The sequence below is a fragment of the Chanodichthys erythropterus genome, chromosome 13, assembly GCF_024489055.1.
Source record: "Chanodichthys erythropterus isolate Z2021 chromosome 13, ASM2448905v1, whole genome shotgun sequence".
NCBI classification, from domain to species: domain Eukaryota; kingdom Metazoa; phylum Chordata; class Actinopteri; order Cypriniformes; family Xenocyprididae; genus Chanodichthys; species Chanodichthys erythropterus.
This window is the reverse complement of record NC_090233.1, coordinates 37,472,087-37,490,432: the sequence shown is the minus strand read 5'-3', so window position 1 is coordinate 37,490,432 and position 18,346 is coordinate 37,472,087. Positions and strand designations below refer to the sequence as shown.

The 18,346-nt window shown below is 37.0% G+C and overlaps 1 protein-coding gene across 4 annotated transcripts in view; it reads right to left on the bottom strand.

Annotated features, from left to right (window-relative positions):
• The window catches only part of stard8 (StAR related lipid transfer domain containing 8), a 74,397-nt gene that overhangs the window by 18,498 nt on the left and 37,553 nt on the right, over positions 1-18,346 (bottom strand). For all 4 annotated transcript variants that reach the window (XM_067407289.1, XM_067407287.1, XM_067407288.1 and 1 more), the window contains one exon: positions 4,774-4,855. In XM_067407289.1, the coding sequence (XP_067263390.1) occupies positions 4,774-4,855 (82 nt within the window). The remainder of the gene's footprint in view (positions 1-4,773; positions 4,856-18,346) is intronic.

Genomic DNA, 18,346 nt, shown 5'->3' with positions numbered 1-18,346 from the left:
AGACCTTTAAAGTTGGCATGAACCGGAAGTTGCGATAGTCTTTTCTTCCCCGTTGTGATGGGTATCCAAGTGAAATGGCTTCAGGAATGGCTTGATTACATCCTTGAGAATTGATTGGATCGTTGGAAGTTGGGCATTGCTAACCAAATGAAAGCAGATCTAAATCCCATATAAATCATTTATAATAGCACTGCTGAAATTGGTTTATGTACTAATATAGCATTTCATACATATTTTTTAATTAGCAATACATACATATGCAATGCTTCCCACAGGTTTGAAATATACTTGCGGGGGTAGCTGGGTGAAAAATCCTCCTATTACCCATGGCACAAAAATGGTCTACTACATGTGACAAACAAATAATGTGTGATTTTTAACATTATTTTTATTCATTTAATTTTAATTACATAGCATAATATTACATTTAATTACATAATTTACAATGCATAATAATGCATAATATTAGTATGCAAAATTACAGCATTTAAATGGTTATCCTTTTCCTATGTTCTCCTTGCTGTCATATAGTGTATCTCTCAGTGAATGGGACACAGATTTTACTAGTATTTATATAGTAATTATAATGTATTATAATGTTCTTAGTCTTTTCTTCCTGTGGGGGAGACTGCAATAATTTAATATGAATTAAATGGAAATCAAATGAAATACAATTTATTGTGTAACCAAAATACCAATAATGCCCAAAAGAAAAAGAAAAAAAACTTAGCGTGTGACTTAATTATAAACAAGCCCGAAATACACTGCGACTCTTATTTTGAAATGTCTGTACTATTGCAGGCTGATCATTCAGATTCTTACAACTGTATAAAACGTTTTATATAAAGGCCATAAAGTAGACACTGTAATAATTCATTAACTTGAGTTCATTAGCAATCGCTTTGCATAAATCTGCGCTTTTCATTTATTGAGAATCACTTTGAGCAGATTGAAGCAATGTTGCGTGAGCCTGTAGAATGCGTAACAGCGTCCCCTTGTAACTATGCAACATGCAGCACCTGTGGGAATGTTAGCAGGAGCAAGCAGTTCTGATGCACACATAATGAGCAGGTACGGAACGACTAGTTAATCGGTCGCGGATGGTTTCATTATCTTGGGCGGATGATAAAAATAAAAGCAAAATGTGTCTTCAATATACTTGGGTGGCCGTTATTATACCTGGGCGGCCCGCCCAAGTAAAGTCTATGTGTGGGAAGCACTGATATGAATTAAACCATCACCTTTTGATAATCACATTAGGCTAGGGATGCTCATTTCGGTTAAATTTCTCGACCGAAAACCGACGCTCGTTATCCGATTATTAACCGTTAACTGATAAGATTATAATATTGTATAGCCTATATAATATGACATTAAATAAAAAATACAATTGACGAGTGTCTGTGTCTTCCACGGGTTTATTTTAACATGCAAACAGCAGCATAGAACAGATAAACAACAGAACCTGGATTCACATTATCAAATTGTCACGCACCTGCAGCGTTTCTGACAGCAGAAAAAAATAATTTAAATAAAAGGCATAAAATAAATAGGCCTACACTAAATATTTTTCACTTAAATGTTTAACAAATTAAGATGACAAAACAAAAACACGGTGAATCCATTGAAGCTTTTAACAACCGGTATTTTAGACATTTTTTCCGTCAAATAAAAATAGCAGGTCTACCTCAAGGATTGTTATTGTTATGACCACGGACGGTGCACGTGTGCATACCGAACGCGTCTTTCTGCGCTCATGGGCAAAGGAGTTTCTTTGAAAGGCTCGCGCACGAGACTAAGCGGAATGCGGGAAATGAAGTATACCATGGCCCTGAATTGTAATGGACTGGAGCTCACGGTTCACATCGAGAGAAATGGGAACGCGGGGGCACCGCTATGCGACCGCAAAAGGCACTTTCACTTTCGTGATCAAAGTGCATGCCACTGATAAGCTTTGTATTATGCAGTATTACAGTAGCATACACATACCAATTAAACGCGCAGGTCTCCTCTCGTGCGTCCTCCCCACTGTGTCGCCGGTCGAGGCAATAATTTTCGTTTCGCTTTTAGATATCTCTTTTATTGATGCCATCAATGCTTTTAACTCAAAACAGTCCATAAACTACAAATCCTTCAGTCAAGCCAGCTCGCGCGTCAATCTGAGAGATCAGCCTCTTACCTTAAAGTGTCAAATTTCTCGGTTTCTGAATGGACGGTTTTGCTTGATTGACAAACGCTAACGTTCGGCCACGATTTATATACCATCGACCTGTCCTAAAACGTTAGCACGCTGTGATCGATTACTTCTTTTCGCTCGCTTCATTTTGCTTGTTGCTTAGCGAAATATGTCTGGCACGTGTGAAACGCCCGGTGAGTTAACAAATAAGCATATATGTATATATATAGCATATTTTTCTTTAACCATGCAGCAAAAAAAACAAAAAAATCGTTTAACTGATAGTATTAATCGGTTAAAATTCTTACTTTCGGTTAACGGTTAAACGGTCAATGCGAGCATCCCTACATTAGGCCGTGTTGCGTTTCCCCAAATGTAAAACCTTTTTAAATCATAATTAAGACTTTTGTTATACAATTTAACACTAAATATGTTCAAACAGAATTTAAGACATTTCAAGGCTTTTTAAAGACCAGTCAGATCCCTGCACAGTAATGGCCATGATACTGATAAAATGTATACCCTTAATTCAATGCAAGTAATTTTGAAAAGCATTTGCCAAATACAGTAGAACACCTTCTCCCACAATCACATAGATGTGTTTGCAGTGTTTGATGGTCTTCTCGTATTATATAAACATTACATTACATTTTATATTTAAGCAACTTAACACTATTATAAAATTAATAAGAATTATGGACGACGAATGGTTTAATCAAGTGAATGTCACCCGAGGCTGTTTTTTATTTCACTTTGAAATTAAAATTACCCCAAGCTTTACTCACCCTCAAGACATCCTAGGTGTATATGACTTTCTTCTTTCTGATGAACACAATCAGAGAAATATTAATAAATATCCTGACGCATCTGAGCTTTATAATAGCAGTGATAGGGATCAATGAGTTTGAGCTGAAGAAAGTGCTTCCATCCACATCCATCCATCATAAATATGTGCTCCACATGGCTCCAGGGGGTTAAAACAGGCCTTCTGAAGCGAAGCGATGCATTTGTGTAAAAAGATATCCATATTTAAACAAGTTATGAAGTAAAATATCTAGCTTCTGCCAGGCTACCAGCCATCTACCAGCCATGAAGGATGGATGTGGATGGATGCACTTTCTTCAGCTCATATTCATTGATCCCTATCACTGCCATTATAAAGCTTGGATGCATCAGGATATTTATTAATATTTCTACGACTGTGTTCATCAGAAAGAAGAAAGTCATATCCACCTAGGATGGCTCATTTTCATTTCAAAGTGAACTAATCCTCTAAACCCAACATTTTGTACACTGTAAACTTCTGTAAATTTATTTCACTGATATAATGTTAATATACAAACATATTGAATGACTAATGTCTGTTTTGTACCTTTGTAATACACTGACAGCCACCAAAAATAGGTGGTGAAGAGAAAGTCACATGATGAATCAAAGCTCATCACAGGCAGCTTTTCCACAAGCGGAGAAGGTAAATACTATATATAAAAGGTGCACAGTGTCTTTCACATAATTACTAAACACCACATGAGACTAAAGTAATGCAACAAACATTAATTTAAAAACATTAGATATAGCATAAAACCCTAATGTACTTAACAGATAAGAAAAAAAAACTTTCAATGAATATACATGTCAAGTGTCACACAGGGAATTCTGGGAATGTCAATTTACAGTTTTTCACTGTAAATTAAACAAAAACGTTCCTTTTCACTTCCAAAAACTGTCAATTTAATAGCATTTTATTTTAAAATGACATTAAATGTAAGGTTAAATCTATTTCAACATATAGTAAGGTAACTTAGTGTTAAACAAAACAGGTTTTCACAATAGCATTTTAGTCTTTTACCGTTAAAATCATGATCATTTTCCCTAGCTCACACAAATCCAGCTTTCTTTTCTACACTGCTTTAAATATAGATACTATGGACATGCATATAGAATTTAGAGTTCTACTTTTTCAGCTATGTGTGTGTGTGTGTTTGTGACTTAGTTCTCTTAATTCATCGAGTTGCCCTGATGTTTTTTATCAGTAGCTAGCAGCCAAGCATACAGTGTGTAAATAGCCACTGTGGGACAAATGGTATATTCAGTCTCTATCTCCCTCTTCTTCTATCGCCTTAGGACTGAAACCAGTCGCACCCCTGGGTAATATAATTTTCCACTCTCTGTTTATTCGCTATCTTTTAGAAAAGGCCATTCACTCCAATGTGACTTCTGCAGGTGTGACCAGTCACTTAATCACTTATTCCACATGGAAGGGTGAAAAAAAAGAAAGTTGATAATAAAAAAGGACAGATTGAACAATGAAGCACAACAAGGCCTGCTGACACAAGTGGACCGTCACCATGGTGATCGAAAGTCTATAGAAATTCACAGATGCCCTCTCATGACATGTGACTTATACTTTTAAACGTATGCCATAAAAGCACTATTATTAGTATACTTTTTATCATGCTATTACACCATGACTAATGCCGTGGGTGTAGTCACATAAAGGAGGAGTGAAACTCAAACTAGAAGGGATTATTGTGCAGGATGGAATATATTTAAAGTGCTGTAATTAATATTTAAGTGAATATGCAATGGTTTCTCACCTGCATAACGCCTTGAGAGAGTCCTGATCCAGAAACTCATGGTCTCTCCTCACAGCAGAGATCTCAATGGGGAACAGAGAGGCTGAGGGCACACAGAAATGCACCAATTAATTCAATCATTCAACTACACCATGGGACTAATTAAAGCCTACTGAGACCAAATGTAAGAGTCAGTAAAAGAAGCCAGTTAAGCCAGTGGTCAGTAAAAGAAAGATATTAAAAAGGTTTAATAGGCATACTTGGCCGATAAAAAAAAAAAAAAAAAAAAAAGCTGATTGAGTTCACCCCAAAATAAAAAAAAATAATCTATCATCATTTACTCACCCTCAAGTTGTTCCAATCCAAAACTGTATGAGATTCTTTCTTCTGTTGAGCACAAGATATTTTGAAGAATGTTGGTAACCAGACAGTATACGGTAGCCATTGACTGCCATAATATTTTTTTTCCTATTATGGAATTCAATGGCTACCGTCAACTGTCTGGTTACCAATATTCTTCAAAATATCTTCTTTTGTGCTCAACAGAATAAAGAAACATACAGGTTTGTAACAAGCTCAAGAAATTCATAAAGGTTTGGAACAACTTGAGGGTGAGCAAACGATGATAGAATTTTAAAATCACACAAACATCAGAGGAAATGTCGAATTTAACCCACCAAAACAATTTCTTCGCCAATACCGGTAGCCGATTACTCAGAATGATATCTGCCAATACCAATGCAGATAGTTTGATTTTCTTAGGGAAAAAAACTCTCCCAACTAAAGCTGCAAACTATAAAGGGAACCCTCTCATTTGGTACATTCAGGGCCGGATTAACATAAGGGCTAGGTGGGGCTGAAGCCCCAGGGCCCGCGGGTAGACGGGGCCCGTGATTGGCTGGAGGAAATGAGATTGACAAGTCAAAGGTGGTTGATTTGTGTCTAATAAAAAAACAAGAAAAAATGATTGGAAAATGTGCCTGACTGATAAATCACCGTCCAATCAAAATCACTTTACAATTCGCGACATGACATCGGGAAACGCCTCTTTGCGTTATCATGTAGACTAGAAAATTGGCCTTTGTTGCTTGTTCAGCCTCGCTGGTGTTCAAAATGATTAAAAAAAAAAGTGATAGTGGTGCGCAAAAAAGGAAAAATAAGCTTGAAAGGGAGAAAAGGGATGCTAATCTTACAGCAAAAATTACAAAACTAACTAACTGCTTCGGTTCACATAAAACATCCGAGCCAGTGGAAGACCCCGCGTGCAGCGGCAGCTCACAATTATCTTCACCCGCCGACACCGTCGCCGATCTGCGTGCTTTACACGTTGAAAAAGGTGAGATAGCAGCTGCATCAAGTTATTATTTTTATTACGAGTTAAGCCCTATTCGGATAGTAATTGTTTCTCATTAAAAAGTGTTTTCAACATTTACAGGGACGAGTCGATTGATTGTATTGCCGTTTGAATTCAGAATGTCAGTGTTTTTCTCTCATCATCATCACCCGTGTAAAAATCCCGAATTAACGTTCCTACTGTTTTTTGACGAGCACCAATGTTGAGTGACTTGTCTCCACTATCTGCCTTTGAGGCACATTTTATCAGTTGCAGTTCTGGTGCCGCATCCGTACAACTCGACTTTGACACATTCACATCACACGTTAACACAGCGGTAGAGTTACTCACGGGACACTGCACTTATTCGCAATCACAAAAGTTCTTTATTTGCATGTGCTTTAAAGCCCTGCCAGTTAAACATGTCATTCGTGTGCTGTTCTGAGATGCGCTTTTTCTGACCCCATACACCCGAAGCGTGCACACAAGCCTGTCAAACAGCACCTGACCACTGGACTTCATCTTTCGCGTCTGATTGCGCTATAATACTGTCAGGGGCGGATCTACCGGGGTTGCACGGGGTGGCAACTGCCACCCTAAGAAAAAGCTTTGCCACCCCATCTGCCACCCCAAAATTATCAGAGAATAAAATATAAATGTTAGCAGTGTTTCAAGTACTACTGCTTTTCAGCAGCGGCGCTTCAGTGTGATGACATAAAAAAGACAGCGTATTGCAAAATAATGGCAAGAAAACACGTCTTTCAATAAGTTGCACGCGCACGCAGCGCGCCCAATGTAGTCCGCTTCATTAACAAATGACTCTTATGAACCGGTTCTTTGGGAGTCAAAAACCTAGCGCAGCCAAGTTCACTTACGAATTGTTTTCCATTTGTTCGTGAATCGGAAAATTACTGCTTCTCGGCTAACTCAGAAGTCCTCGAATTTTTGTAATTTTTTTTGTGAGCTGATTCACCGACCGCCCGCTCCACTTTCATCATGGATAAAGATCTTTTTGCCATCCGACGAAACGGTAACATGAAATCAAGATCCCGATCACAGAAACTAGTTAGGTAAGAATCTAAATGTATTTTAGCTTTTCTCGATCGCTAACACATAAGTGATTCAGTTGGCCCAGTTTCCCAAACCATTCGTTCAGTTCTCAAAACAAAGACACGTTTCTCAAAACGTTTAACAATGACAACATTAGGTAGCAAAACTGATAACACACACCAGTCAAAATCTGAGAGAGAGCTGAATGAATAATTTACAGGGGTTTTAAACTTACACAGTACCAGCACTTTAGATGAGGGAAATTTCACTATGAACACTTGTGATTGTCAACTTTCTCTGTAGCCATTTGTTATACTGTATTTTGCAGAACTGAGAAATGACTGTCTTGTGTCAGAAGACCAATACACTGCTATAGTACCTTATATACTGTAATAAAATTTGGCCAAATGTGCAGAGGATGCTGAATTTAGTTTTACTGTAATTGACAGTATACTATATTGTGGTGCAAGTTCAACATATCTACTGCCAGATCAATTTACAATATAGTAAAATGAAAAAAAGAAAGAAGAAAATTTGCTGTATTTTACTGTATCTGTAAATTTATTTTTGTATATTGTAGACTTGCAGTTGAGCTGCAAAATAATTCCTGAATCCCAGTAAGCGGTATTTTTGTTACAGTGTTACATGAATTGATCTCTCATAGTGTTCACTGGGCAGTGCAGTAGTCTGTGCATTTGTTAAGTTTTGTGTGTCATCTGAGGCCAAAGTTTGATTTTGTCAGACGAGAATAAGTTTTTGACTAAAACATTTTATTTTGACCTGGAAGTTTGAGGTTTGTACAAGTTGGTGCATAGTTTTGAGATTGTGTTTATAGTTGTGAGAAAATGTTGAATTGTTTAATTTCAACTAGATTAAAAAGTTTGAAAGACAAATTTAGGCTGGCTTGTCATAAAGCCAACTTAAAGTCTTGTTTAAAAAACATAAATAGTTTGGTCAATTTGGCCAGAATATAGATGTTCTGGGTGATTACTAAAGTGTTGCTAGGTGGTTGCTAGGCTCTTGCTGCAATTGCTGGGGTGTTGCTAGAGTATGTAATTGATAGGCTGTTCTGGGTGAACACACACAGACATTCCCACTTCTGTTAACAACAGAAACTCAAAAATTGTTTGCAAAAAACAAGTTTTTGTTGTTCTTTAACTTGTACTAAAACATGTGATTTATGCCATCGAAGTAACCTGTGTAATATTAATAAAACTGCTCATCTCCTTTAGTGATACAAGGTCAGACTCATTTTAAATCTGTTGATGTTTTTCATATAGTGCCTTTACTTGGTGCCATGATGGATATTAAAATCTTGTTATTTATTTTGGTAATGCAATGTTTGTGATCACAATTGTGTAGGTCAGGCCATAAATCTCCAAAAACTATGCATGGGCGCTTGCTTTGGTGTTGCCACCCCTCATAGACCTCATGCCACCCCTTTGCCACCCTATAAATAATTTTCTAGATCCGCCCCTGAATACTGTCAAATACACAAAAGGTTTACATAAACACAGTTGGTTATGTCTGAAGTAAGTTGAGAAAATCGGACGCGTGCAGGTCTTAGGCCGTGTGTCCACCTAAGCGTTTTTTCCAGCTCCGAGCGTACTTTTTCCAATTGTTTTCAATGGGAACGCCGCGTTTTTTAAACGGCGAGAGCGTAACGAGGCGCTGAGAGCTGGGCGTTTTTTTACAGGTCGCCTCGAGTTGAAGAATGAAAGAAAGAAAGTGTTGTATTTGTCCCGCCCCTCCTTCACTCTGATTGGACGGCTGGCTAAAAAGTGGCAGTGGTGAGCGCAGCGTTTTACTCAAAGTTGAACATTCCTTGTTACTGTGTGTTCACACCGCCGGCGGCGAGAGCGTCAAAGTGACGCTAGTCATTCATTTTCAATGGCGCGGCGCGTCTTGGACGGTGAGAGCGGCGAGAGAGTTGAAATCAGGTTAACTTTATGGTAATGAGCTATGACGCGGTTCGGCGGCAACCATTTAGAATGTAGAGGTCCTCGCTTGAGAGGCTTCCGATTGGTTGACGCGACTTGTCATTTACTTTGGCTCTGCTTTGACCCTCCTGTCGGCGGCGGTTTGAACGAACAGTACAGCGTTGTTGGCAGGGCGGCCAAGGGGAATGTCGACGCTCCGCCGCCAGCGGTGTGAACGCACGGTTACGCTCTCGGCGTTTAAAAACGCGGCGTTCCCATTGAAAACAATTGAAAAAGTACGCTCGGAGCTGGAAAAAACGCTTAGGTGGACACACGACCTTAAAGTGACAGCATCCTAATACTTAGCATGCGGACCCTTGTCCTTAAAGGGATAACGTTAGTTCACCCCAAAAATTAAAATCCTGTCATCACATACTCACTTTCAAGTTGGTTTAAACCTGAATGAGTTTCTTTCTTCTGTTGAACACAAAAGAAAATATTTTGAAGAATGTGGGTAACCAAACAGTTCCTGGTCCCCATTCATTTCCATAATAGGAAAAAAATATATATAATGTGGAAATCACTGGGGACCATCAACTGTTTGGTTACCCACATTCTTCAAAATAGTTTATTTGTGTTAATCAGAGGAAAGAATTATTGTGTCAGCAATATATGCAATACAATTTTAAAATATGTTAAATATTTTATATGTTAAATATATTTCAAAATATGTTAAATAGCATGGAATATTTAGTGTGGATAAAATGATTTGATAAAATGAAATTTGTATAAAATATAAAAATAAAAATAATAATAATAAAAAAAAAGTTGGCGATGGTGGCATGGCACTGTGGCATGGCAATTATGTTGCTATAGCCCCAGGGCCCAACGTGTTCTTAATCCGGGCCTGCGTACATTACTTTAAAGGGTTAGTTCACCCAAAAATGAAAATTATGTCATTAATGACTCACCCTCATGTCATTCCAAACCCGTAAGACCTCTGTTCATCTTCGGAACACAGTTTAAGATATTTTAGATTTAGTCCGAGAGCTTTCTGTCCCTCTATTTAAAATGTATGTACGGTATACTGTCCATGTCCAGAAAGGTAATAAAAACATCAAAAGTACTCCATGTGACATCAGTGGGTTAGTTAGAATATGTTGAAGCATAGAAAATAGATTTTGGTCCAAAAAATAACAAAAACTACGACTTTATTCAGCATTGTCTTCTCTTCCGGAATCCTTTCCATTGAATTGATTCCATTGAATCCTTTCATCTGTCTGCGATGGTAATGCACTTTTACGTTGCCATGGTTGTTTTTGCCAATTAGGACATCCGCAACATTTTGAAGCATCGAAAATACATTTTAGCCCAAAAATAACAAAAACTACGACTTTATTCAGCTTCTTCTTTCCTTTATGGCGGTTGGCATCCAGCTTATTGGTGCATTACTGCCCCCTTCTGCTCCGGAGTGTGGTTCACGACTCCACAGTGACACTGCCGATGTGTTATCTAGTGCGCCAGAGCTTCGTTTACAGTCTGAGGGAGACGCACGCTGTATTCAAGCTATTCTACATTGTTTGTATTTTGGTATTGCTATATTTTTTATGTCGTAGTTTGTGTCATTTTTGGACCAAAATCTATTTTCTATGCTTCAACAAATTTTAACTAACCCAGTGATGTCACATGGACTACTTTTGACTACTTTCTGGACATGGACAGTATACCGTACAAACAAATTTCAATGGAGGGACAGAAAGCTTTCGGACTAAATCTAAAATATCTTAAACTGTGTTCCGAAGATGAACGGAGGTCTTACGGGTTTGGAATGACATGAGGGTGAGTCATTAATGACATAATTTTCTTTTTTGGGTGAACTAACCCTTTAATATTAGATGTTAAGATGAACAACAGAGCTATTATATTCAACTGGTATACATTTTCATATTATATATATATTTATTATTGTTGTTTACAAGCTGTTTTATTGATGCGTTTTCTTTTCACGCCCTTTTCTTTTATTCTTTTTTTTTAATTTTATTTTATTTTAAGCTGAAACACAGATTGAGCGATTACATGAGATATGATAATTTCGGTAAAGTTGTACTATATTTTTTCAACATATCTTTTGATGTTGATATCTTTTGATATTTTTTTTTCGTGCTATAACTTGTATTAAAGTGGGAAAAAAGATGTGCTCCACACTGCCACTTTAACTGTCACATCACATTTAAGAGCGTCAAATGCCATTTATTGTTTGAATTTCATGATAAAACTGGCAGAATTTGAAAGCTGAGACTTTGTTTTTTGTCAGAAGCAAAGCACAAAACTCTTTGCTATTACTGGATGGGAGGCAAGCAGGATTTAACTACAGGTGATTCATAAGGTCGCTATTTTATTAATTGTTGATTTTAATTGTTGCCACGTTAACTTCCACAGCCCTAAATTCAACACAAGAGAGATTTTCTTCACACACAGTAAGAGTTGCAGTCTGACACGTTTTTCCGCCCATTTTCGATTGACAGAATATAAATCAGCCCTGATCATTGGCTGTTTTAATGCATTTGACTTTTCATCCAGGGGGAATCTCCCCAGACACCCCTTGAGGGACCGGCTAAAGATATATGGGTTTGTTGTATTATTATTTTTTTTTTTTTTAGAGGACAATAGAGAGGAGACAGGAAAATGGACAGAGGGTATGGTGGGATGAGATTGAGACATAAAGGTCAGATTTGAACATGTACCTGTTAGCGGCAGCACAAAGGCTAAAGTGTGTTTGGAGTACATGTACAACAACAAAAATATACTGCTACTCAGAGTAATTCAAGAGAGGTCCATGACCTCTTGGGGGTCTGTGGTGCTACTAAAGGGCTTTTAATCTATAATAGTCTGTTCACAACTATTTGTGTGTTAATGAACAATAAAACATTTAGCTCAATTTTAGCTACTTTATAATTTAGTAATATCAAAATGTACAAAATACATGTTTGTGTCATTAATAATCATTTTAAGCAATGTGAGCATTATATACGTTCTCTCTGGGGTCTGAAAAAAGTCAAAGAACCTTGCTCTAAAACACAGAAATGCATACACTAACAGCATTCATGCCTTACATTGTATCAATGCATATTCTTCAAAAATGAGTTGGAAAAACAATTATGTTCTGGCAAATATCAACCAGGGCAGCACTATTTTAGATGGAACAGAGTCAGAATGTGAGTGTGGTGTGTGTATACCTGCATATTGTATGTGTGTATGTGTATGTGTGTGTGTGTTTGAGTGCGTCAACATTGCTGAGGTGTCCCATTTCCAGGTTTTGTTTCAACCTCCTTCCCCTCTTGAGTTACAGGTCCCACTAATGACAGTAGTACAGGAAGATTGCCAGAAAGCATTCAGCGCACGTCACAAGAACAAAGAAAAAAAAAAAATTCCCAACAAAGTCAAATTTAAGTCAAGCTAGGCAATTCTACAGTATCTAATTCAGAATGACACACACTGTGACATTTCTTTTGTTCATCAGGAACGAGAAGTATTTTGCGTCTCTTCCTCTCAAAATGACTTGTTTATGAGTGTCCTTATCATAGCAGTTCAAGGAACAGAGTTTCTTGCTCACACACAGCCAAACATTTCTTAAGTTTCTTTACTCTGTTCAGTGTTTGAAGGAAATTTCCAATCAGTGCTGTTACTCAAATTCAGAATTCCAGACACGCATAAACAAAAAAAATTTAATGTTTTGTTTTCCTAAAAAAAACAAAAAACAAAAAAAACAACAAGCATACATGTAGATGCCGAATATATTATAAACTTTTCCTCTTTTCAAATACAGGGACGGGGAAAGCCCAACTCGGAAGCATCTGTTTGTTGATGCTGCAGTTTAGCCTCAAAATGCAAGTAACAATTGCCCTCATTTATTTTCCAAATAAATCAATGTTTATTACCATATGGTCACTTTTCAAAGATAACAGCCCTGTGTGTAATATTTTCAACACAGACGGACACCAGCATCCCTGCTGTTTTAAAACACAGCGCCAACTATTGAGTTTGTAATAGAGCTTCAGGGGACTATTTTGAGAAAAAAAAGTGAGAAATTGCTGACTGTTACACTGAAGCTGGACAACAACACACAACCGAGAACACAGAATGCCTCAGTACTGACCTATACAAATTCATAAGTTATTCTGTGATCAGTCGCTCGATCAAAGTCTTTCTTTTTAAAGTCACGTCCTGTTTAAAGTTCCTCTAAAGCTATTTTTATGCAAATGTCAAGAGGATGAATGAGTCAAAGTTTGCTATATTATATATATATATATATAATATAGCAAACTTTGACTCATTCATCCTCTTGACATTTGCATAAAAATAACTTTAGAGGAACTTTATATATATATCCATATCCATATCCATATCCATATCCATATCCATATCCAATACAAGACCTATGCCACGAACAGCAGGAACATCCCAGATATTGGCATATCATTAATTCAGCACATCTCTGTTTCTGTCACAGCCAACGTGGGCCAGGTCACTGCCAGCTTGCTCTGTGACGTGCAGCCGGAAAATACACAGCTCTGTCAGAGGAAGTCAAGCAGATGACAGGTGTTTGTCAGGTTGCTTAAATGAGACAGGTGAATGGAAGTGTTGCTGCATATCATTTTGCAGGTGGAAACATTTTGAAAGCAATAAAACATTTTATTTTAGAGAAACAAAACTAAATGCATTACTGTGATTAGCTACAAAAAAATTATTATTTCAGAATTAATAATTACCTCACCAGACCACACTAAAGGCCCTCGATATACTTCAAAGTATAAAGTGGTGTGAATGCATTTCAAACAAAATCAGGCTAAAACAAAGTTTGTTTTATGTTCGTTTCAGGAGTTCGAAACAGCTTACCAAAGCGAACTTTCCATAAAAATTCACTCTGGCTGGTAAATTACCATTGGTCCATGGTGATTCCATAATAGGTAGGTGTGGCTCTGAAGCTCCGCCCTCTTTGACACTGAAATCTTCTCTGGTTCATTTCTTCCATTTAGTCCATCAAGGTCAGACATCCGTGAGTAAAAACACACTGGAGAGCCGCTTTTTGAACTGTGTTGCATAGATAAGATATCTCCGGAAGGGGGATTAGGGCTGTGTGACGCAGTTTAAGGTGTCTTGGCAAAAGGGGTGATTGAAACTTTGTTTATCAGTTTGAAGTGCCTTAACAGCGGTCCTGTCATGTGAGGTTTAGATCCACTCTGACGGACAACAACAACAACAACAAAAACTCCCTAAGACTTCCTAGCTCTTCTATCCTGATAGCAAAATTCTCTGTTTTTACTGTTATTTCTATTCCTTATGTTTTATTTTTATTATTATTCTTTATGTAAAACACTTTGAATTACCATTGTGTATGAAATGTGCCATACAAATAAATTGCCTTGCCTTTAGCAGAAAATGTAGTTGTAATTGTAATCGAAAGAGACATGGAGACTATTTTTTTCATGTTTAATACTGTAAAGCTGTTTGCCTTTAAACAATATATTCTATAAAGTGCTATATAAATAAATGTGACATGACTTGACTGGAGTGCTGATTTGCAATGCTTGTGAAAACATCCACATTGCTATGATGAGATGCTTTCTTAAGTGCCGTTTTCTCATCGTTGTCTTTTTGTTAGCATGTTTATTCTGTTATTGAAAGGTAAGTGTGCAGCGCATATTAACATATTCATCTAAATGCAGCTCTCAGCAGCGTGGGTGGTGTCAGGAGTATATCAGGGCCTTTACCAAGAGTTGACAACACAGAATGAGTAAATAGCTGTTCAAGTGTGCTTGCATTCAAACACAGCTGGACAGAATGTGAAGGTATGGTGCTGAATGCAGGGTTCTTGAGATATGTTTTTTTTTTTTTTTAAGTTAATACTAGGAATGCTCTGATAAAACAATTCTGGCTGAAACTGATAAGCCGATCATTATTTTTATGATCACACTGATAACCAATAAATGGACACAAAATTATGGACAGTCACACACACACACACACACGGAACTAAAATTAATCGTTCAGAATGTTAAAGGCTACAAGTGAATTTAGGGATCACAGACTCATAATGTGCAGTATGAAAATGGATGTGCATTATAGATTAATCTATCAATTAATCATCACCAATATTGCTAGTTAATTAATATGGTACCATGTAAATATTGTGCATCCCTGCTTTTAACATGACAGCACTATAAAACGTGTCACTGCTAGTGAGAGATGCTGAAAAACAGGATGCAATACAACAACCTGTATCTAGATATCTGTATATCGACCTTAGTCATATTGATTTGTGACAGGAATGAAATAAGTTTGTGGAGGAAGGAAGGAAGTGTTCTTGTACAGTTAAAGGGTTAGTTTACCTAAAAATGAAAATTCTGTGATTTATTACTTACCCTCATGCCGTTCCACACCCATAAGACCTTCGTTAATCTTCAGAAGATCCATAAAGGTACTAAAAAAATATCTAAATCAGTTCATGCGAGTACAGTGGTTTAATATTAATAATATAAAAGCGACAAGAATATTTTTGGAGCGCCAAAAAAACAAAATAACGACTTATTTAGTGATGGCCGATTTCAAAACATTGCTTCAGGAAGCTTCAGAGCACAGATGAATCAGTGTGTCGAATCTGATGTTCAGAGCGCCAAAGTCACGTGATTTCAGCCGTTGGCAGTTTGACACGCGATCTGAATCATGATTCAACACACTGATTCATTTACGCGCAAAAGCTTCACAAAGCATTGTTTTGAAATCGGTCATCACTAAATAAGTAGTTATTTTGTTTTTTTGGCGCCCCAAAAACATTCTCGTCGCTTTATAATATTGATATTGAACCACTGTACTCACATGAACCGATTTAAATACGTTTTTAGTACCTTTATGGATCTTGAGGGAGGAAATGTCATTGCTCCCTATGGAGGCCTCACGGAGCCATCGGATTTCAACTAAAATATCTTAATTTGTGCCTTGAAGATTAATGAAGGTCTTACGGGTGTGGAATGGCATGAGGGTAAGTAATAAATGATAGAATTTTCATTTTTGGGTGAACTAACCCTTTAAAACCATACCGATCGTTCAGCTAACAAAACCAAGAGACTTTCAATAGACAAAAACCTCCATAAAACAGTTTTAAAAGTGACAATTGCATGTGATCTAGGGCCTATATACAGCACATGCTATTGTAAGAACTTAGTCTATCCCTTGCAGCCTCATTTTCAACCACAAAGTTAAATATGGGATCTACCTTGCAGACAAAAGTAAAAGTAAAACCACATCCTTTGTATTTAATTTACCTTGAACAGACTACAAAATGGATTGCTGTGGACATATTGATTTATTATACACTTTTTGTAATGTGTATTAAATGCCTTCTGCTGCAATAATTGAATATCTTAGAGTTACCTTCATCTGTGGTATTTCATTTGCAAATAATTATTTTAATTTTTAATTAACTTTTTTTTCTCTCTCAGCATTAGAAAGTATAATTAGGAAGGTGGCACAGAATGTTTTTAGATTCCAAACATAAGGAATAACATACCTGGCAGAACCCTGGCTCACTAATGATTAAAGAGCATGATTTCAACCACAAAAAACTCTCTTCTGTTATTATGGGCTGTTTTTCCCCCCCCGAAGACATTTTGGTCCTTATTACATGTTCACAAGCGTGAAGCCTATAAGATCTTAAAACTGATTTATATGAATTCAGATGCAGGTTCAGCCCTGCCAGTGAAATCTGAGCAGGCTAATATTAGAACTCGTCTGTGGATTCGTCATTGTCTGGGTCACGAGTACGCCTGCTTCACACAGCAGACAGTGTCACCAACAGATTCCTGCAGGTGCCGTATGAATAAAAAGATCAGGAAGTAAGGAAACATAGTGTGGTCTTTTGAGAGCACTTATCACTTAAAATAAAAAAAAGTTAGTGTGATATGGACCGCCCAGACCTCAAATGAGTTAGGAGTTAGTTAGTTAGTTAAAAAGTTTTTGTTCACAGATTACAAGAATAGTTCACCCAGAAATTAAAATTCTGTTTTCAATTAACTCATTCCAAACCTGTGTGACTTTCCACTGTAGAAGACATTTTATATTTTTATATAAATATGATGGGTTGGGTGCTAAGACTCAAAAATGTAAAATTGTGTCTTATACAATAAGCCGATAATAATTTTCATGTTATGAGTGATGACCAATAAACAGTGATCATTAAAAACGAAACATTTAAAAAATAAATACATTTAGACCAAAACTTAAAACCAAAATCAAATTCTAAATGCTAAAAGCGAATATAGGCATCACATCATTATAATATACAGTAAGAAAAAAACGTATTTTGAGTGTTAATAATAATGGATTTTTACAGTGTTAATAAATTATTAGTCTTTAATAATAGATTAATTTTAAATGAGCATTAGATGATGGCAAAGATAATCTAAAAGTTTATATTGTGCATCCCTAATTCTGTTCATCACACAAAGCTATGGTATGCTTCAGAAGACTTTAACAATGCTTTGATAATACTTTTACAATGCTTTTTTGTCATTGTGGAACTTGACAGCACCTTTTCATTTCACTTTCATTATATGGAAAATAGGTGACCAGGATATTCTGTTATGTTCCATAGAAGAAAGTAAGTCTTGGAATGAGGGTGAGTAAATGATCACAGAATGCTCATTTTTGGGTGAACCATGCCAATTATTTGATATTCAAATGAATTTCCCTTAAAATGATTCCAGTCTCTATAGCCTGTGAACCGAGTATGCATGAGCTTTCAGATTTGTTTAACTTCAGTGTGTGTGATATGGCACAAATCATACTCTGGGGTGAAGCAGGACAGACAAGCTCTGAATATCTGCAGCACCTGTGATGGTTTCTAAAAAACAGTGCTGTGGACCGCTCATTGGTTCAGCATTACTTTACACTCACAACCCAAAAGGGATCTGAACCAAAAGCCATCTGGTTTCACATGTATTTCCCCAATCACTAATCCTGAAACACAATAACGCTGAAGCCTCCTACAGTGGAGGGGAGGGGGGGTGGGGGTGAGTGTGTACAGTTCTAAAAAGACAATATGGAGGGAAACCAGATGAAAAGAAAATAGGATAAACACTGTGTATGGGTTTAGAATTGTTGCATCATTCCAAATAAATAGATCGAGATGAATAATATCTCATGGCTGATAAATAAATACAACAGTCTGTATCTTTACACACAAACACACACACACACACACACACACACACACAAATAGAGCTGTCTACACTGG